The 18,642-nt window shown below is 39.5% G+C and overlaps 3 protein-coding genes across 5 annotated transcripts; 1 reads left to right on the top strand and 2 right to left on the bottom strand.

Annotated features, from left to right (window-relative positions):
- Nucleotides 1-760: 760 nt before the first annotated feature.
- On the bottom strand, nucleotides 761-3,992 carry hbegfa (heparin-binding EGF-like growth factor a). Its single transcript, XM_067518242.1, has 6 exons — nucleotides 3,701-3,992; nucleotides 2,726-2,974; nucleotides 2,456-2,636; nucleotides 2,198-2,350; nucleotides 1,998-2,085; nucleotides 761-1,876 (listed from the first exon to the last, which is right to left on the bottom strand). Exons 1-5 carry the CDS (start codon nucleotides 3,741-3,743, stop codon nucleotides 2,013-2,015), a joined length of 699 nt encoding a protein of 232 aa, XP_067374343.1. The 5' UTR covers nucleotides 3,744-3,992; the 3' UTR covers nucleotides 761-1,876; nucleotides 1,998-2,012.
- A 1,560-nt stretch (nucleotides 3,993-5,552) lies between these two features.
- On the top strand, nucleotides 5,553-11,203 carry rufy1 (RUN and FYVE domain containing 1). Its single transcript, XM_067518238.1, has 17 exons — nucleotides 5,553-5,916; nucleotides 6,213-6,392; nucleotides 6,495-6,612; nucleotides 6,691-6,792; nucleotides 6,894-7,017; nucleotides 7,108-7,169; nucleotides 7,322-7,457; nucleotides 7,580-7,681; nucleotides 7,779-7,895; nucleotides 8,126-8,293; nucleotides 8,382-8,479; nucleotides 8,565-8,684; nucleotides 9,432-9,561; nucleotides 9,989-10,083; nucleotides 10,174-10,222; nucleotides 10,306-10,383; nucleotides 10,465-11,203. Exons 1-17 carry the CDS (start codon nucleotides 5,562-5,564, stop codon nucleotides 10,606-10,608), a joined length of 2,178 nt encoding a protein of 725 aa, XP_067374339.1. The 5' UTR covers nucleotides 5,553-5,561; the 3' UTR covers nucleotides 10,609-11,203.
- Nucleotides 8,984-17,748, bottom strand: LOC137133977 (heterogeneous nuclear ribonucleoprotein H-like). 3 transcript variants are annotated; one of them, XM_067518240.1, is made up of 11 exons: nucleotides 17,601-17,748; nucleotides 16,459-16,555; nucleotides 16,190-16,345; nucleotides 15,949-16,092; nucleotides 14,988-15,126; nucleotides 14,106-14,284; nucleotides 13,819-13,931; nucleotides 13,550-13,685; nucleotides 13,369-13,452; nucleotides 12,649-12,741; nucleotides 8,984-9,132 (listed from the first exon to the last, which is right to left on the bottom strand). In XM_067518240.1, exons 2-11 carry the CDS (start codon nucleotides 16,538-16,540, stop codon nucleotides 9,068-9,070), a joined length of 1,191 nt encoding a protein of 396 aa, XP_067374341.1. In that variant the 5' UTR covers nucleotides 16,541-16,555; nucleotides 17,601-17,748; the 3' UTR covers nucleotides 8,984-9,067. The 3 variants fall into 3 exon arrangements, with proteins under 3 accessions (XP_067374341.1, XP_067374340.1, XP_067374342.1); XM_067518239.1 differs by lacking the exon at nucleotides 8,984-9,132 and adding an exon at nucleotides 11,195-11,952; XM_067518241.1 differs by lacking the exon at nucleotides 8,984-9,132 and adding an exon at nucleotides 11,195-11,956.
- Between the last annotated feature and the right edge of the window lie 894 nt (nucleotides 17,749-18,642).

Consider the following 18,642-nt stretch of genomic DNA (forward strand, 5'->3'; position numbering starts at 1 on the left):
TTCCCTGTGGCTTAGTACATACACACAGCGGTAAGTGAGTTCTTACCACACTCAGTATGATGGATCTGTCAGTGAAGCTGATGAGACTGTTATAAAGACATAGCTTCACCGTATAGAGTGAATATAATGTTAACGTGTGCATACTATTTACCACAATTAGGAAGTGCACTACCCAACTAGATAACCACAAATTCTTTCTTCCTCCATATCTATATTTGCCTTATGAGAGTGCTGACCTTAATGGCCAGGATGCAGGTGCTTTGATTAAAAGTGGTTGCTCTCACGTCAGAGACAGAGGAAATAAAAATATTATGTTTACTATAATTACAACTTCTGGATGGGCCAAAAGAACTCAGTTGTGTTATCATTATCCCCAGGCATTTTTAAATATGACTGTAAAGCGTGGTCTAACTCAGGAAGTGAAGCAAAGACTAAAAACAAACTTGACCTTTCTTAACTGATCCTTTTAATAATTCAGCATCTAAGACTCCTTTTAATGCTACGAACATGTGACCATGATGTATTTATTTGTAAAATTGGAGGTTATTGAGAAAAAAGTACAGAAGTCAAGAATTCAGTCAAATTCAGATCATCTTTTTTTAATTTTGTTCTGAAAACAATCACATGAATAAAAATCACTTCAAAACTGCAGGAAAGGGTTTTTGAACAGGTGGAAAAATTCACATTTTCTTTTGCTTGACTCAGATCTAAGGGAGTTTTCTCTGTAATGTGGTAAACATATTTATGCCAAATTCATTCCGTTGTGCAATAGGTATTTATTCTAACTCCCTTTTAAATGCTTTATTACCATACAGCTGCATGCACACTTTTACGTTGCCTATAATCAATACATAGCCAGTGCACTATATTGTAGTGACAGAACTGTCATTGTAACACAGAAGCAGTACGCTAAGCCTAATGTGGTCTAAATAGCCCCGAACCTGCAGGATTTAAGTGGGGAAACTGAATGAGCAGGTCTTGCACGTCCATCATTTCTACAACTGACATCCGTTGAGTAACGGCCTGGGACCCCAACAAGCACAGTGGAGCTTCTTAGTGGCTGACAGATCCAGTGGGTAGTAGTGGGAAGCCACCAGCTGTGAATCTGTGTAACTGTGTGAGTGTGAGCAGGGCGTTCCTAAAAAGCACTGCTCTCACTGACACCACTCTAAATAATAATAATTTTTAAAATCATGTCAATTCAATGATCAAATTATTAATCACAGTGCTTTTGATCCTCTACTAAGTGACAAAATTAAAGCTAGAAATCTGACATTTATGCATCATATCCCTCTTGAGTAAACATTTCTTCAAGGAATTTGTGCATTGTTTGATTTTTCTGTTTTATAAATAAATATTATCCAATAGGAAATATAAAAACAAGTGTAACATCATCAAAACTGCTGAAGGTGGTTAGAATCTTTATAAATACAGTTAGCTTAAATAAATAAATTAAAATTATAAATACATAGTTCACTGTACACAAAACAGTTGGACTTGTGAAGGAAAATACAAAATGCGCTCTGTGGAGAATCCATGTTCAGCTCTCAAACTTTTTCTGGTTGAGTTCAGTCTTTTCACACAGTCAAGAAGCAGCACAGATATCTCCCTCCTTCTTCTCGGTCCTTCGTTCTCATCACCCAAAGTTTCTTACTTCTCCAGTCCATCCTCTGACATAGTTAGTATTCCAGTTTCAGATGGGCCATCTTCTTCTGAGGCCTTCAGGAAGCTGCCTATTTATCGACAGACTGTCTGACAGAGGGTTAGGCAGACGATCTCTGTTCCCTTCTTCGTGTACGTTCCTTTTTCCTGTGGGACCTCCTTTCGTGGCTCACTTCTCTTTTACTATTTTGAGGTAGAATTTCCGCATTGTTGCCTGACATGAACAAAGCAGAGGCAATGAGCAAAATCCTCCTTTTATTCAGCTAACAAATCAGAAAGAAACTTGACAATATTTTTCAGGGTACGTGTGCACAGCCACATTTCTCACTACTCACCCTCACTTTGTGTCTTCAGTGGGTGGACGCTAACCCCAGTTTGACCTTTTCTTCATTCTCAACATCATACGCTCCACGTTTGTGAAACCTGTAATACACAAAAACAACTATTTTCTCTGGGTTCATGATTTTCAGCTGCATGGGACAAAATGTGTGACTGTGTATGCTTGCGAGTGTGTTTCTATGCATGTTTTACTCACCTAAGCATTAATAAAAGTCCTATGATGGTAAGGCAGACAGATGACAGCACCACTGCCACCACAGCCAGAGCTGTGGTGCGGCTATAGCCTCCAGGTGAATGGACTGGCAGGGTGATAAACTCACACCTTTCACCCGAATAATTTGGGTGGCACCTGCAGACAGGACCGAGAGGGAATCGAATGAGTGGTTAATGCTCCAGTATATTTTTGACTGAAAGGAGTCCCAGAGATGCAAATAGATGTGGAGCTAATACTTACACACAAGATGGAGCGTGAATGTTCTTCAGGTACTGACAGGTGCCGTGAATGCAGAAATCCTTATACTTCTTCAGGCAAGGATTCCTCTTCTTTCCCTTCCCTTTTCCCCTCTTTCTCTTTCCATTCGTGTTTTCAACTTGGAGGACAGTCGACGGGTCTTTGGGTTTGCTTGACATAGCAACTGACACCACAAAGAGAGCATACAATTATTATGTTTTCTTGTCTTTTGCCATTTTAAATTAAACAACAAAACAACACTGAGTGGCTTACCTCGTGGCAGGGTCATTTCAAAGTCTCCAGACATGCCGTCTTCATATTCCCCTTCATAGTAGTATTCATCATCGTACTCCTCCCCCTCACCTTCTTGACCATACTTTAACGTTGTTGCACCCACGCTTCTGCTCTCATCCTCCACCCTCTTGTCTTTGGTTGTGCCCAGAAAGTTAATAATGGCTGTGTGCCGCTGCCTGTCACTCTCGTACCTGTCAACTGCAGCACCACTGGCCAGTCTGGACACAGCTGGAAGAGAGAAGTGTTCAAATGTTACAATAGGCATGCAAGTTTGACTTCATACAGTTTTCTGTTAACTGACTACTAAAACACCCTAAAACCATGTTTTCAGTGCACTGTCACTGAAAACATGTTAGTGTGCCAAGGGGGGGAAGGACCTCAAAGGGCAAGTTGAAACTTGTTGTGCTCCAGGAAGTCAGAGATGGATTTTTGGTCTTTGGTGCAAACACATTGATCCTTGTAAGGAGATGCACATGTTCAGATGCAGAGCATAATCCCTAAGGTTTGGCAGGTATTCACTGCTTTGCTCAGAGGCACTACAGTAGTGTGGAAGCTAGCCAAGTCCTCCCTCTGCGGGGGAAGAAATGTAGCAGGGGCAAAGAAAAGTTGGCATATACCGTCTCTGTCTCATACACACACATAAAATGCATGGGCAGACACTTGATTAATGTCAGGCAAGAATATGAGTTAAAAATAAATGTATCCAGTTACATAAAGCATGCTCTAAAATAGAGAGATGACCCCATTAGCTTCTGAATAGCCTGGCATCCTAAGAACCGTTGCCTTAAAAGTGATGAAGTTTACGGGACATGTTATTGCTTCATCGTGCTTGAGAGATTTACACTCACAGCAAGAAGAGGCGCAATGACAGAGGTACACACGGAAAGCAAATATCAAACACAGTATTCCGAGTAAAAACGTTTGTTATCTTACATGAGGGCACATGAAACTTACCCAAGGCGTTAACCAGCAAGAGCACAATACTAGATATCCGCATGATGTTAAGCCTTCCAGGTGACGTTTAGGAGAAAAAGGTTTTAATAAAGTATTCTGATCTACAAGTTGTATTTCTTCCACGTCCTCCGGCGTTAAAAGGTTTTTTAACCTTTTTAAGGTTTTTTTTATGTACTTTTTTTCCAGTGAGTTTGAATGAATTAATTCCGCTTATCAGCGAGCTGTTAGCGAAAGCTGGTGGGCCTCGGATGTTCCAGCCTGAGAGGAGCGGAGTGAAAGAGCGTCTGCGACGAGGCTCCACGGTATTTATGCACTGGCGCTCCAGCACCACGCCTACATTCAGAGCACTGAATGTGGGAAGATACAGCAGATGTTAGAACATTTCATTAATCATCCTATGACTGATTGATAGAATACCCATTTTGAATAATATTGGAATAGGTCTACATTATAGGGACATTTTTTAAAATGATGATACTAAAGTAAACTACTGATACTGTAGATAGGGATTTTACCTGCAATTACTAGATAGATGGAAAATTAAATACAAAGTAGTCTATAAAAATTAATTGTTCCTAAAACGTTACAAATGTGAACAAGTTTTTTTTCCACTACATTTTTTTCCCATTTACTCAATCAAAAAATTCCCTATAAAGTAAAAGTAAAATCATACTGTATGTGAAATGTGGGGAATTTAAATAATAGACAGCTTGTCTGCGCCCCCACATGGTAAACTACAGGAACTCTAGTCCTACTGTAAACATGACTACATTTTAGGCCATACAAAATAACATAAATTTCATATTATTGAAAATATCTAACTAATGGAGCAGTAGTGAAATACTGTCACTAGCAGGACGCTTCAACCGGACTCCAGAGTGATAATGTCCTAAATATTATTTTGAGTGTGTAGTTGTGCATGTGATTGCAGCTAATTGCATTATGTTCAAAGCATTACGGAACAAAGTACTGTACTTAAGTACAGTAAAGGTATTTCTACTTTAGCAATTACATGCTGCTACTTCATAGTTTACTTAACTACGAACACTGTACTTTTATTCCGCTACATTTCTTTGACATCAATAGTTACTACATACTTTTCTTATTCAGATTAATAAAAGTGCTGTGCTGCTGCAGCAGGAGCAGTTTAAGACGTTTCATGGAATTTGCCAGTCAGCTCATCACTGGAGCTCACAGGAGAAACCAACCACAACCTTGTTGTGAACATGGTTATTATTGGGTATAATATACATTTGTCACAAACGGTTTAATCGATTCAGAGAGTGGACACAAAACAATATTGGCAACAGCAGACATGTTATTTGCAAGATTATATTTGGCCCTTTGTGAAGATTTGCTTCGGTATAAAATGCAAACCGCTGCTGGTAGCAGGTAGAAAGGGTGACACATCCTAATTAACTGCCTGAGGGTAAGGCCTACGTGGTTCAATCAAAGCCAATTGAAATAAACACTAAATATATATAATATATATAGTGTAATGTGAATGTCGGACGTGGGATAATTACTGAATAAATAAATAGAAAGGATGTTGATTTGGCACAATTTTTACGCCAGATGCCCTTCCTGACGCAATCCTTCCCAATTTCTACCGGCGCTGCGTGGCTGTGGCTGGGGACGGGCTGTCTGGGGTTTCAGTGTCTTGCCCAGGGGACACTTCGACATGTGGCCGGGAAGAGCGGGGCGCAAACCTCCCACCCAGATACCCACCTAATAAACTCCTTCAAAGAAGCATCGGAGGATTTACCCGTATTGTTTCCCTGACACCCCAGTCCAGTAGGTGGCGGTAGCGCGTATAGAGGAAACGTTGTCGTAGCGCGCAGCGTTTTCTTTGGTCACGTGAATGCTCGGAGAAAGGGGAGGGGTGACAAACATGGCCGATGAAGTAGGGGAAGTAAACACAGCTGTCAGGGACGGCGAAGCAAAATCTCATCTAGGTGAGGCCCAAGAATCTGGAGTTACAAGTGAAGTCGAATCTGTCAACAGCGACGGTCATGGACGGACAGCGAAGACGGCTCCTGCAGAGAACAGCTGGTCGGCTCCCATCCTGTCCCTGGCTCGGAAGGCCACGGAGACGATTAGCAGCGGGGTGAGCTATGCTGCTGCCCCGAGAAATCCCTTACAGGCATCCTCGGGGAGCTCCCGGACGAATACGGAACCTGAAAATGATCTCAGCAATACGGCTAAAAAGCTCCCAGGTATGTTGCATTTAATATTACACGTTGATACTTAAACTAACACTTTCCATTTACTCCAAGTTCCAAAAATGCAGCTCGGGTTTGTCTCAATCACCCTACTTCCTCTTCTGAAGTTGTCTATAATTATCTGTGAAGACAACGTGCTTTTATGGATTGGTGACTGTGACCAAGATCACGCGGTTCTGTATTGTCGTTTACCCCCTAATGTAGTGTTTTAGCTGCACTGCATAAAGTCTCCACTAAGCCTGTATTTGTTTGACTGATCTAATTACACTTTTCTTTACATTACTTTACAGTTGTGTCCCCCAAAGACCCGACGGCAATAGAAAGATCTAATCTCCTCAGTATGTTAAAGCTGAGCATCAAAGTATTAATTCAGTCCTCCCTGAGTTTGGGCAGGACACTGGACTCGGAGTACCCTCCTCTGCAGCAGTTCTTTGTTGTCCTGGAGCATTGCCTAAAACATGGGCTGAAAGGTGAGATAGTCCATGAAGCAGGCTTACTTAAATGACATGAGCTTCAAAATTTACAGAAATTACATGTATGTTTTTTTTTTGTTGTTGTTGTTGTTGTTTCAGCCAAGAAATCTTTTATTGGCCAGAACAAGTCCATATGGGGACCTCTGGAACTGGTTGAGAAGTTGTGTCCAGAGTCTGTTAGCATTAGTACAAGTGCCAGAGAGATGCCCGGAATTAAGTATGTTGTCACACACAGTTTTCCAGCGTAACACCTGTTTTATTATTGAACATTAAATTTTCTTGTATTCACTTTCAGGACCGGATTGGGGAGAGCAAGGGCTTGGTTGCATTTGGCGCTCATGCAGAAGAAAGTAGCAGACTATTTGAAGGCTTTGCTTGACCACAAGGATCTCCTGAGGTTAGTTAGTGTGATCAGCTGCATACATTTAGCACCGGCTATTTTATACTATAATGTAAAGATGTTTACATGCCTTTTTTTTCATCTGCACCACCCTGTAGTGAGTTTTATGACTCTGGAGCATTTATTATGGAGGAGGAGGGTGTGGTGATGGGGGGAATGTTGGTGGGCCTCAACATAATTGACGCTAACCTCTGTATTAAAGGGGAGGATCTCGATTCTCAGGTGAGCTAACAGGTTTTTCCTTCGGCAAGTGAAATACAGTTCCACTTTTTTCCACAGTTACACAGTTATCAGTTCCTCAATCCCATTTAGGTGGGAATCATTGATTTCTCCCTTTACCTGAAAGACCCAAGCAACAGTGAGACCCCAAAAGAGTGAGTCTTTGCTTTCAGATATTTTGAGCAGCTCACCATCACTGCTTTTCATAATATTTTTAACTTTTTTATAGTCTTGTTTTAGTTTGAAAGGGCAGGATAATCATTCAGTTCAAATTAGACCTAATAGTGTTTCATTCTTTCTATTTTAGTGATTCCAAGATGACAGCCATTTTAGATCAGAAGCACTACATTGAGGAGTTAAATCGTCATCTAAGTTGCACTGTCACTGACCTACAGGCTAAAATGGACTCTGTAGAGAAGACTAACAGCAAACTTGTAGAAGAGGTGAGAAGATCTGTGTGTGTGTTTGTGTGTGAACAGTTGTGACATTGTTGTAATCTGTGATGTGTCTGTGTGCAATGGGTGTGTTCAGTTGATTGAGAAGGGTGTGTTTTTCTCTTCCCTAGCTGACAGCAGCAACCGATAGAATCAACTCTTTGAGGGAAGAACAGGAACAGCTAAGAAAGGAGAATGAGTCAATCCTGCAGTCCAGCCAGAAAAAAGAAGAGGTCAGCATGCATCTGTACCTTTTAATTCTCCAAACTTGAGATATATACACAAGCTTTATGATGTGTGTGTTTTTTTTGTTTGTTTGTTTTTTTTCAGGCAACCCTTCAGGACAGTCAAGTGGAGCTGGAGACTTACAGACAGACACGACAGGGCTTGGATGAGATGTACAATGTGGTGTGGAAGCAGTACAAGGAGGAAAAGCACATTCGCCAGGTCAGGTTTTACCATTATACAGGACTAGTACGTGGTAGTAAAAGGTGACTTCATTGCTCTGTAGTGCTTTTTAGGAGGATGACATCATTATTGGGCTTGAGACAAACTCTAGCATAAAGCATAAAGATTAGACACTTATTGCCCTGTTAAAGGACATCTCTTACTAATGTATGATGAGTTCCAAGAACTGAATTTAGTTCATGCATTTTGTGTGCAATGCATGATGTTAGGAGCTGGAGCGTGAGTTGGAGCTACAGGTGGGCTTAAAGCAGGAGATGGAGGTGGCCATGAAGCTGCTGGAGAAGGACACACATGAGAAACAGGACACACTGGCAGCTCTGCGTCTTCAGCTTGACCAAGTCAAGACTCTTAACGTGCAAATGTTCCACAAAGCTCAGGTAGGCACATAAATACGTTTTTGTTTTTTTTTTTTGTCTTGCATGCTCAATCAGATTATTTATTTCTTTAAATCATGTGGCTCTTAAGGACTCAGAACGAGAAGCCGAAAAAAAGCAGACAGAGGCTGTGAAGCTCGAGCAGAAGATAAATGAAATGGAGAAAATCATGATGGAGCTAGAGCAGAGGTATGTATGTAGAAGTGTGTTTCTCTGTGTTAAAAGGACATTAATTTAAATAAATATTCTTCATTTTGTGGTTTGTGTGTCACAGATTACAGGAATCAGAACAAAAGCGGAAATGGATCGACCAGTCAGACAAAGACATGAGGGTAGAGCTGGAAGGAAAAGTGGATGCCATGCAGAAGCAGTTGACTGACTTGGATACACTAAGGTTAAGAAGAACATATTAGGCAAAAATCACACATTTTTTACAGCACATTACCATTATAATTGTGCTGAGAAATAAAAGTAGTAGAGAAAACCATGTAACCTAAACCCATGCAGTGTTTTTGGATGTTGAGACATGGATTTTCATTTTAGCTCCATGTGTCGCCACAATGGATATGAAAGAAAATTGTCTGGGCGTAAGGAACTGGTTCTAATGGATTTGTCTGCTCTAGCTCAGGCAAATGATTCAAACTTCACAGCATAGTGCATTACAGAGCAGACAGAGAATTAACCAAAACATACTTCAAAAGCAACCAAATTTTTTATTTAAGGCAAAACATTGTTCTGCAGTGGCCAAGTCAATTACCTGACCTGAATCCAGTTGAGCTACATTTCACTTGCTGAACGCATCTGGGGATGTCTGCGAGTTTCAGATTTCAGGCAGTTGTTGACTGTGGAAGATTTGCAACCAAATATTAAACTCACAATTCAGTTACAGTTCTATTAAGCTGTGTAACATTTTTGAACTACCACATTTGGAGGTAGATAAATAGAATACTGTAACTCATGCACTTGTCTTGTGCAGGAGCTGACAGATAATTGACGCACATTTTGAATGTTTTATATCAAATCCACTGTGGTACTGTGAAGAGCCATGATGAATATTGTGTCAGATATATATGACTGTAGCCATATACTGCACTAGTTTAAACTGAACTGGAGGTTCATGGCTTTTTCTCTCTGCACATAGGCTAGGTTTGGAAAATGAACTGCGCATTGAGAGGGAACAGAGACAGAGCTTACAAAAAGCTCTCCAGAGGGAACAGGACAACAGCATCGAGCTTCGCACACAGCTGCAACAACTCCAGGGCCTGCATGCAGTCAGTGTGAACCACACACTCACATTAGGTTACACTAGGCTTAGGGTGAAGCAATTATTGATGTAACTTAGTCATACTGATTTCTTTAGTAAGTAGAGGAATCATGTGCCATTTCCAAATTATCGTGTGGTGCAGTCTGATTTGCAAACAAAATTTAAAAACAAATGCAACCACCAGACACCAGCACAAAATAAACACCTTCATTGCTTTCAAGTTCAGTTTAAGCCTGGGGTTCCATCACAAACTATCCAGAATTAGTTTTATTAAATTCTGCTTAATAGTGGTTCCTGGTTCACTGTTTGACTAAATCCATTAGTTAAATCGTCATCTAATTTTATAGTTAGAAATAATAGTTATAACAGCCAAGAGTTACCCTTGATACATGAGTGATGTTACAATGCAAGTTTCCTGTGAATGATTGATCCAGGAGCTACAGGACTTAAAGGAGGAAAAGAAGCAGCTACAACAGATATGTGAGCAGCAGGAGCAGGCTCTGCAGGAGATGGGGCTGCATCTCAGCCAGTCAGTACTTGTGATTTTGTTATATTTATTAGTCATTATAGTGTCATTTAATGTCACAAGATTTTATATGGTGCATTCAATTTCTCCAAGGTCTAAACTTAAGATGGAAGACTTCAAGGAGGTCAACAAAGCCCTGAAGGTAGAGTGAATACAATTTGTCTTAAAATCTGAGGAAAAGTTCTGAGAAGAGTTCTCATTTTTTGTGGTTATTATTCCCATCAGGGACATGCTTGGCTGAAAGATGATGAAGCCACTCAATGTAAGCAATGCCAGAAAGAGTTCTCAATTGCACGTAGAAAGGTAAGCTTCTTCCTCATGGGATTTCATTTGTTCTGCTTCAACAGTTATTTCATCAAGCAGTGTTTTTTTTTGTTTTTGCAGCATCACTGTAGAAACTGTGGAGACATCTACTGCAACAGTTGCTCTAGTAATGAGCTGGCCTTACCTTCATACCCTCGGCCTGTGCGTGTGTGTGACATGTGCCACTCCCTCCTGCTGCAGAGAAGCTCCTCCACAGGTTCCTGACAAAGCCTCTACACCAGTTTTTCAGCAGTGCATATGCTTATCTTATTTTTTACTTATATTTAAAATACGTCATCAAATCTTAGAAAAAGTGTGATTTGGTGGCTCATTTTATTACCTGAAATTCAGGAACATTCATCTATATCAAATAAGTAACCATCTTTAAACACTGATGGATAAGTTAACCGCTTTTGTTAAGGAGATGTGATACTTCTGGATATTTCTGCAATTGTGTCTTTGGGTTGAAATATCATTAACTTCCCAGTATATCCCAACCTGACCATTGTAATGTGTTTTTCTAATTTAAATCATGGATGTAAACAGTTATGGTCCCATCAAGGCAATGTTTGTTGATTCAGAACATAATTCTAAATTGGTTTTAATTCATGCATTTACTCTAACAATTTTTATAGCTGAAGCCTGACTGCTAGATACATGCAAAATTATGTAAATCACTGTAGAATGTTAAACTATTTTGAAATGTATTACGAGGTTTTCTAGATTGTGTTAACCGCTACTAAGCCATTTTTAAATTTTTTTTATCTAGATATTTGATAAACAAATAAAGCCTCCAGTTTTGCAACATTGCTTCATTAGATATTCCAGACTAGTTTATTTACTTTGTGCACAAGAAATACAAATAGCATTTTAAGCAGTAGAAACCTTCATGTCAGCAGATTTGAAACTTACTTTGATAAAGCTCTCATCCAGAAAAACTGTCCTATCAGTCACACTTTAAGAAAACAAAAACATGCTGACCAAGTAAAGTCTCAAATTCAGATTTTATCTTGTAACCAAAAATAAAAAGCTACATACTACATAGATGAAACGAGGTCTAAACATCGCATACTTGACACTTTCCTTTTTTTCTCCATTCATGCACTCAAAACACTGAGACCCATGTTAAAGCCACCAGCACAGAATGAGTAACCCTGAACAACCAGGTGTTCAAAGAGCAAAAACAGTACGATTTCAGTGATGTTAAATCTGTGAGGAACGGGGAAGACAAACAGCGACTCTCATACAGTTCTTGTGACACAAATAATCCAACCTCCTAAAAGATCGTCCACTTATAAAAACAAAACAAAAATACAAACCCTACCCCTCCATTTCAAAACCTCACCCTACCCTGTCCAATGTTTAGTGGTGAGTTAACATTTCCAGTCCTTCCAGCAAAATGCTGAGTAAAAAAAAAAAAAAAAAAAACTAGGGATTTAAAAAAAAAAAGTGGGTTTTTTTCTTTGTTTTTTTACATTCCCCATCCCCCTCCCAGTCCATTCATAGAGCCTCTGCTTCCTCCTCCTCCGCCACCGCCATAGTAACTGCTTCCCATTCCGCCCTGGTTACCTAACAAGAGAGAGAATACACACTATAGGACCGAGAAGTTCATCATAGAGTTGCCGATTGAAAACAACGCATTCTGCCCTTCAAGGAACAAATAAATTATTTTGGGAACCATATGAAATTTAATTTAAGGGCTCTACTCTAGGTACACAATGAGGGTACTATATGTACTTGCATAGGAAATGTGTCTTCCAAAGTTTTGTAATACAATGCAAGCGCATACCTCATGGTTTTCTAATGATGTGCTGCTGCAAATACTGTTAGCAGTTTTATTTATGGATGTACTATTTCCAATGTTAACCACCTAAATAGTCAAGGTGAGAAGTGTTAAATGAGGCAATGCTATCCCATTTGTGAAATTACACCATAATGTACCACATTAATGGATGTTTAGCACTGAACCAATTGTGATTTGATCACGCCGGTCTGATCGTAGACACGTAAGGGTTAAGATTTTCTTTATAATAAATGTATCCTAATCCCCTCTTTTTGCATTAATTTCTACAAACAAGTCCCCTGGCTTAACTAGGACAATGCTCCCCATATTGGGTGAGGGGGGTTTTGCATCTCCCAGCATGGCTTTGGATCTTGCATTTGCAGATGTGTCTACAAAGGTTAGTTAAAGTATGAGCAAGCCATATATAATTTAAGAGTGGTTGGGATGTAGAAGAAGCCTATTATAACAGAGCTGACACTCACTATAGTCACTGTAGCCCCCCATGTTTCCCTGGCTGCTGTATCCACCGGAGTACCCTGAGCTCAGCTGGCCACCACTGTAAGATGACTGATTACCTGTAGAAAAGATTAATTACATCAATCTATAAGTTTATGGAATGGGTTTTTGGTTAAACATCTGAAATAAGGTCTGTATTTAACACAAGGTCAAGAGATAACAAATACAGCACTTGTACGTTTTGTGAGCTTTTCTGTGGCTTAAAAAGGCAAGTGGCTAAATTAGACTATGCAGGCTGTTAGGAACATAACATCACTTTTGACACAGACTCATCTACTCACTACTCCTTTTTTAGAGCTTTGTTGAATTTACTATGCTATAAAAATCTATATCAGATCACAGTAAGAAGGAAGTCTTCTGTAGATGAGGTAAGTGCACTAAATATAATTAAAAAACTGGATTTTTAATGATAGTAAAGTTAAAGTCATGTAACCATGATGTAGTTTGTTTATAGCCTATCAGTAGATTTTACTTCTGGCAAATGTGGTTAAGCTTCAGAAAAAAAAAAAAAATAAATAAATCATAGTGGTGTTCACTGAAAGATTATTTTGCCAAACAGTTTAAGTATGATGAACTTCTGTTTGTCACTGAGGTTATTTCATGCAATAATTCAAAATGCTAATGGATAAATCATGTCAATCCAATTGTGCCACAGTAGTCTCAAGACCATCATTGCTAATACTCACCCATGCCTCCCATCATCTGGCTGCCATATGCTCCATTGCTACCACCTGCTGTCGAGTTCAAGAACAATTCTACGTAGCGGTGCTCTGAGGAGCAGTGAGACAGGCCATAAATATACTTATGAACATTTATAGAATTCTATAGATGTTTGCAGTGGCAGCAAGACACTTATTTTGAACTCACGCATGTTAGCTTTGTCTTTGGACATAGCTGCTACAGCATCCTCGTGTGTTGCAAACTCCACATCTGCCTCCCCAGTTACCCTGCCGTCTGGGCCGATTTCAATATGTACCCGTACTGGATTCAAGGGTGAGAAGAACTAAGAAATGCAAACAAAAACAGATTTACTTATGGTACATTTGGACAAGAAGCCACCTTAATATTTGTAATATGTACAAATTACATAAAAATCTAGCCATTTTGCTGATATTTTGCATTAGTCTCTGACTTACATTGTAAATGTCTGTCTCTGTGGCTCTGTATGGCAATCCCCTCATGTGGACACAGTGGCCTGTTGTGCTTTGGAACGAAGAGCCGCCATCTCCATACCGTCCATCTGACACGCCTGAATAAACATTGTTAAAATAAGCACAAGGTCTTGCGAGGACAACCTAAGCTTATTAAAATTTCGTGTGCAGTGTAAACATGAAGGAGTATATGGTTAGTTATTACTTAAAACACCACTTTAGGTTAATATCACTAAATAAGGTTTCAGCTGTTGAATCCACTAGACACCCACCTCCTCCATAGCCTCCACGACGCATTCTATCATAAGATCCCCCTCGACCCATCATGTTGTAGCCGCGACCACCAGAGGGCCGGTCATAGGGGCCAGGTCTCTGCATGCCCATGGGCTTCCGCTGAGGTTCATAATGGGTCCGCACCTCAGCACGGCTACTCTTAAAGATCTCAATGTACCTAAGAGTATAGAGATACCATGGTGAGGGCATGGGGAATGGATCAAAACTTCATTTGCTCAATTCTGATGAAACTGGGCTATGCAGATGCTATCATGGTGTAGTCCATAGGTGGAAATATCTGAGTGGTTCTAGGTAAAGTAAATTAAAGAGCAACTTACTGACACAAGTTACAGTGCTATCCCAATTAGGTTAATGATTTACACAGTTTTCTTTTGATTACCTGAAGACTCACAGCTCTGATTCAATGTTGAAATACAGCATCCTTAGTCCTTGCCATGACAGCCATTTGTTTTAGAGGGACAGAAAGGGTCCCAGCCCTTCTGCAACCCACTCTAAGCATTACCTGGGACAGTGGGCTCCAGATCCTTGTGTACAGTGGCCCTCTGATTTTACCAGCAGGGAGACTCCTTACCATTTATCCACCATTACTGATATTTAGTGCTGAGACACCATTTGTTCTCAAAATTCAGCACATACTCCAATTCATATTTTTGAATGGTGCCCAAGCACTAATCTTCCCACTGAATATTGTGAATGTGTGGCATTGGTGGATCAAATAGTGTATGTGTTTGTGGTAGATATTAAAATATGCGTAAGTTAACCAAGATTAATGTAGTGTCAGTTTTGTATTTGGTTCAGATATTGAGAGTGCACACCATAACAAAAGCAACTTATCCAGCCAACCAACCAACCATCCCCACCTGTGCCCTATTCTTTCCTTGTGTTTCTTTAGAGCCTTTTCAGCTATATCCTGTGAAGCAAACTGCACGAAGGCCTCCCCCGTACTCCTCCCCTGGATGTCCACCGGCAATGTTATCCCATTTGGCACGATTTCCAACCCTTCAACCCAAGGACAGATAACCCCAGCAGGGGACATATTAAATCACATGCCCAATCACAGTGAGAACTTTCTCTAAAGAGAGAAATAGAAAACTTATGGAAAACTCTATACATCATCACACATACCAGTTCAGTTTTTTAAGAGTGACTGGTCATTTAAATTACTGACATTTACTGTAATTTGGGGATAATAGAAATGGAAGGATAGAGGAAGAATATGGAAAAGGGCACTGTGTGGGACATCAGGCTAGTATTGGTGTGTTGATGAAGAGAGAACAAGATTCTTGTGGGTGACATGAGTTACATTACTATCCACCTATTGGGTAATAAGCTAACATTTGTGGTATATAGTAGATAAGAAAAATGCATTTAAATGAATGATGTAGAAAATGGGGAAAATCATGACATTGAGGTACACTGTCACATCAGTGATGAGTGGGATCCATTATATAATTAGTAAATTACATTTGCAATAAGCAACTTAAACTGAAAATGCCTTACAAAAATCAGAGCTACTAAGATAAAAAGTGATAACTTTGGGCTCAAGATGGATATGATGGGCAAAGATGGGAAGGGGTGTTTTGAATTACATTCCTGCCCTTGAAAGAACATGAGGACTTCTTTATTCAAATGTTAACTGGCTTCCTTTTCTGCCATAATTTTTTCACTAGGCACGATACAATAAGTAAACCTAATTTTTTAATGGCATATTTACTTCTTTGTAAATCAGATACAATGATTAATTAGTATCTATAAGAGAAAGAAAACACAAAAAAGGAGGATGAGGCAAAAATTTAACCATTATACAAAAACTATTTTTACCTGAGAAAAATTGTACTATCTCCTCTTTGCTGCAACCAAAGGGAAGGCCCCGGAGCCGGACTAGCCCATCTCCTGCTGTCTCTGGACAATTTGGACCAGTGTGCTTCATGACCCAGTCCATTTCAACGTTGTTGGACTTAAACACTATATAATTAAATGCAAAATCATAAGTTACCAAACCTCAAAGCAGAGAAATACAGGTATCACAAATTTGTCAAAATCTGATAATGGTTGCACCTACCCTCCACATATCTGTGACCCATAGTTTCTCTGTCCTTCTTCACTGCAATCTTCAGGTCTTCTTCTGTTTCCAATTCAACAAATGCCTCTCCACTAGGGCGGCCCTCTCTTGTGTAAGTGAAGTGAATGCCACCTCCATTGTTGACAATTTTGCAATCTGTATTTGAAATGCACAATTTTCACATCAAAATGTACACTTATCACATCATTTTTTAATACTTTAATTTTTGATATATTCCATGAAAATCAGTAATATACAAAAGGACCCACCTGAGAAAAACCTCTGTACTTCATCCACTGAGCAGGACCATGGTAGACCCCTGATGCGTACTACATATCCCTCATCCGCCATGACTGGTCACAATCCCTGAGGAAAATTACAAACCTAGAACTCAGTCTATAAATATGCAAACGAATGATAATGTACACTGAAATAAATTTTAAATCAGAAAGACAAGCCAAAATGCTCAATCAAAAGTTTGGCAAGATGGACAAAATCTTCTATAATTGTACTATTCATAATGCATAACACGTTTTTGGATAAGCATTCTTGTTTAAACATTCATTTGCTCCCACAAGCAAGTTTAAAAACGATTACACTCTTTGTCGCATTCTAATCTACACTTTTAGGTTTACAGTTTCTTTCCCCCACAAATCTGAACTACAATTGTAATGTAAACAAATTTTTAAGCTACATTCTTTTGACTGTTATGCAACTATACTATTCCTACAAAAGGTCTGAAATATCACAGTTGTGACCTAATGTTAAAAAAACGTTAATCTCTTAGTAGCGCCATCTTGAGGTTGTAAGAAAGTGCCCACCAGTATCTACTACGTCAAAAAATCCGGATGTTAAAATGTATTAACCTGCAACACAAAGAAACATCCATTAGCGTGAAATCCCAGGCAGCTGTTACGAGTAACGTAACCCCTGCATTTTCTTACGAAAAAAGTTTAAAACGTCTACTTCCCAGAAAGCGCGAAAACGACGTCATTCTCAGCTTGCGTTAACTTTGCGACACAAATGTGTAACGTTAGCATTAGCGTCAAGGCTACCTGTACTTTCATTCAACAATGTTGATATTGATGCGTTATGATTACTGTTTAAGGTTCACGGGAGACATTTTATGATTAAGAGTAATTGAGAATCTTATTTATTTATACAGGATGCGCGGCCTTCAGCACACTCAATACCGCACCCAGACATAAGAACAAAAGCGGCCTTCTCAGCGTGCGCCATGTTATTAGCATTTAGAGCTAGCTGTTAGCTCTCTGGCTATAATTCAATAAAAATGGTAAAGTTAATACGATAGAATCTGGTACACATTACGTTTCCCATATTATAATAATTTAAAAAGTTACGCACAGTTTTGATAAAGTAAGTAAAATGAGTGCTGCATTTATCCATTTACCTGAAAAACGCGTAGATACAACACGCCGGAGTATGTATGGCCAGACGTGCGTGAGACAGCCGAAACCTCGTACTGGGTTGCCAAAATCGCACAGCCCTTCCCCTTTCACGAGATACAAAATGAAGAAATTATGTTAATCAAGAGAACCCGCCAATTTAAAGCATTGGTGCCAATTGTGAATCCCTTGTGCTTTTTAATTATTTCGATATTCTTGAATCAAAAATCGGTCTGATGTCTGCAATATTTAAAATTTTCTAGATTGTGGCTTGAAGGGTGGGTTTTTACAAACACCTGGCAATCCCGGCTGACTGCGACCGGCTCGTCCACGCCCAGAAATGATGACGTTGCAGCCAAAGGCCCTAGCTCTGACATCTCAGGGCCTACAAATCCAGGTCAAACTGTTTACAGTGGCAAATAAACTGAAATGTTTTTCAGCTACTTTTGAACTAGAGTTTGTGTACTTCTTGGTACAAGGCCAAACGAAGTTCAGGCTTTAGAAAGCCAACCCCAAATATAACATGAGAGAAAACCTACACTAAAGACAATTTATTAACTCAGGCAGCAAGTTTCGATATGTCACTGAAAGCAAGGTAGTTTGCAAACATTGATGACAGGTCACCATTTAAAAACATGAGAATCCCAAGTGAGGGTCCAGCCTTTTTTCACCTGGGCCTTTCAGCAAGGCACTTTATATAATTCTGTTATACTGAAGCTGTTTATTGGATGCTATAAAGAATGAATCTGTGTTAGCCAGTCAGAGGTAAAAAGTACTATTACAATAATTTGAGTAATGCATTTAGCTATAATTTAGAAGTAAGGGTGTAAGGGGGTATTTTATTGTTTTTATTTTCATTTTACTCCTAATACACATAAGTTTAGTAGGAATTGTTACACTTTTTACTCTACATTTACTTTGAATAAATTATACAACATCACGCATTCATGTTAAACTACACAAATGTGTTTTGGTTTGGCAGTAACACATTTGTGTAGTTTATGCTTTAGTGCTTGGTCATAATAAATCAATCAATCAATTTACATT

The sequence above is a fragment of the Channa argus genome, chromosome 10, assembly GCF_033026475.1.
Source record: "Channa argus isolate prfri chromosome 10, Channa argus male v1.0, whole genome shotgun sequence".
Taxonomy (NCBI): domain Eukaryota; kingdom Metazoa; phylum Chordata; class Actinopteri; order Anabantiformes; family Channidae; genus Channa; species Channa argus.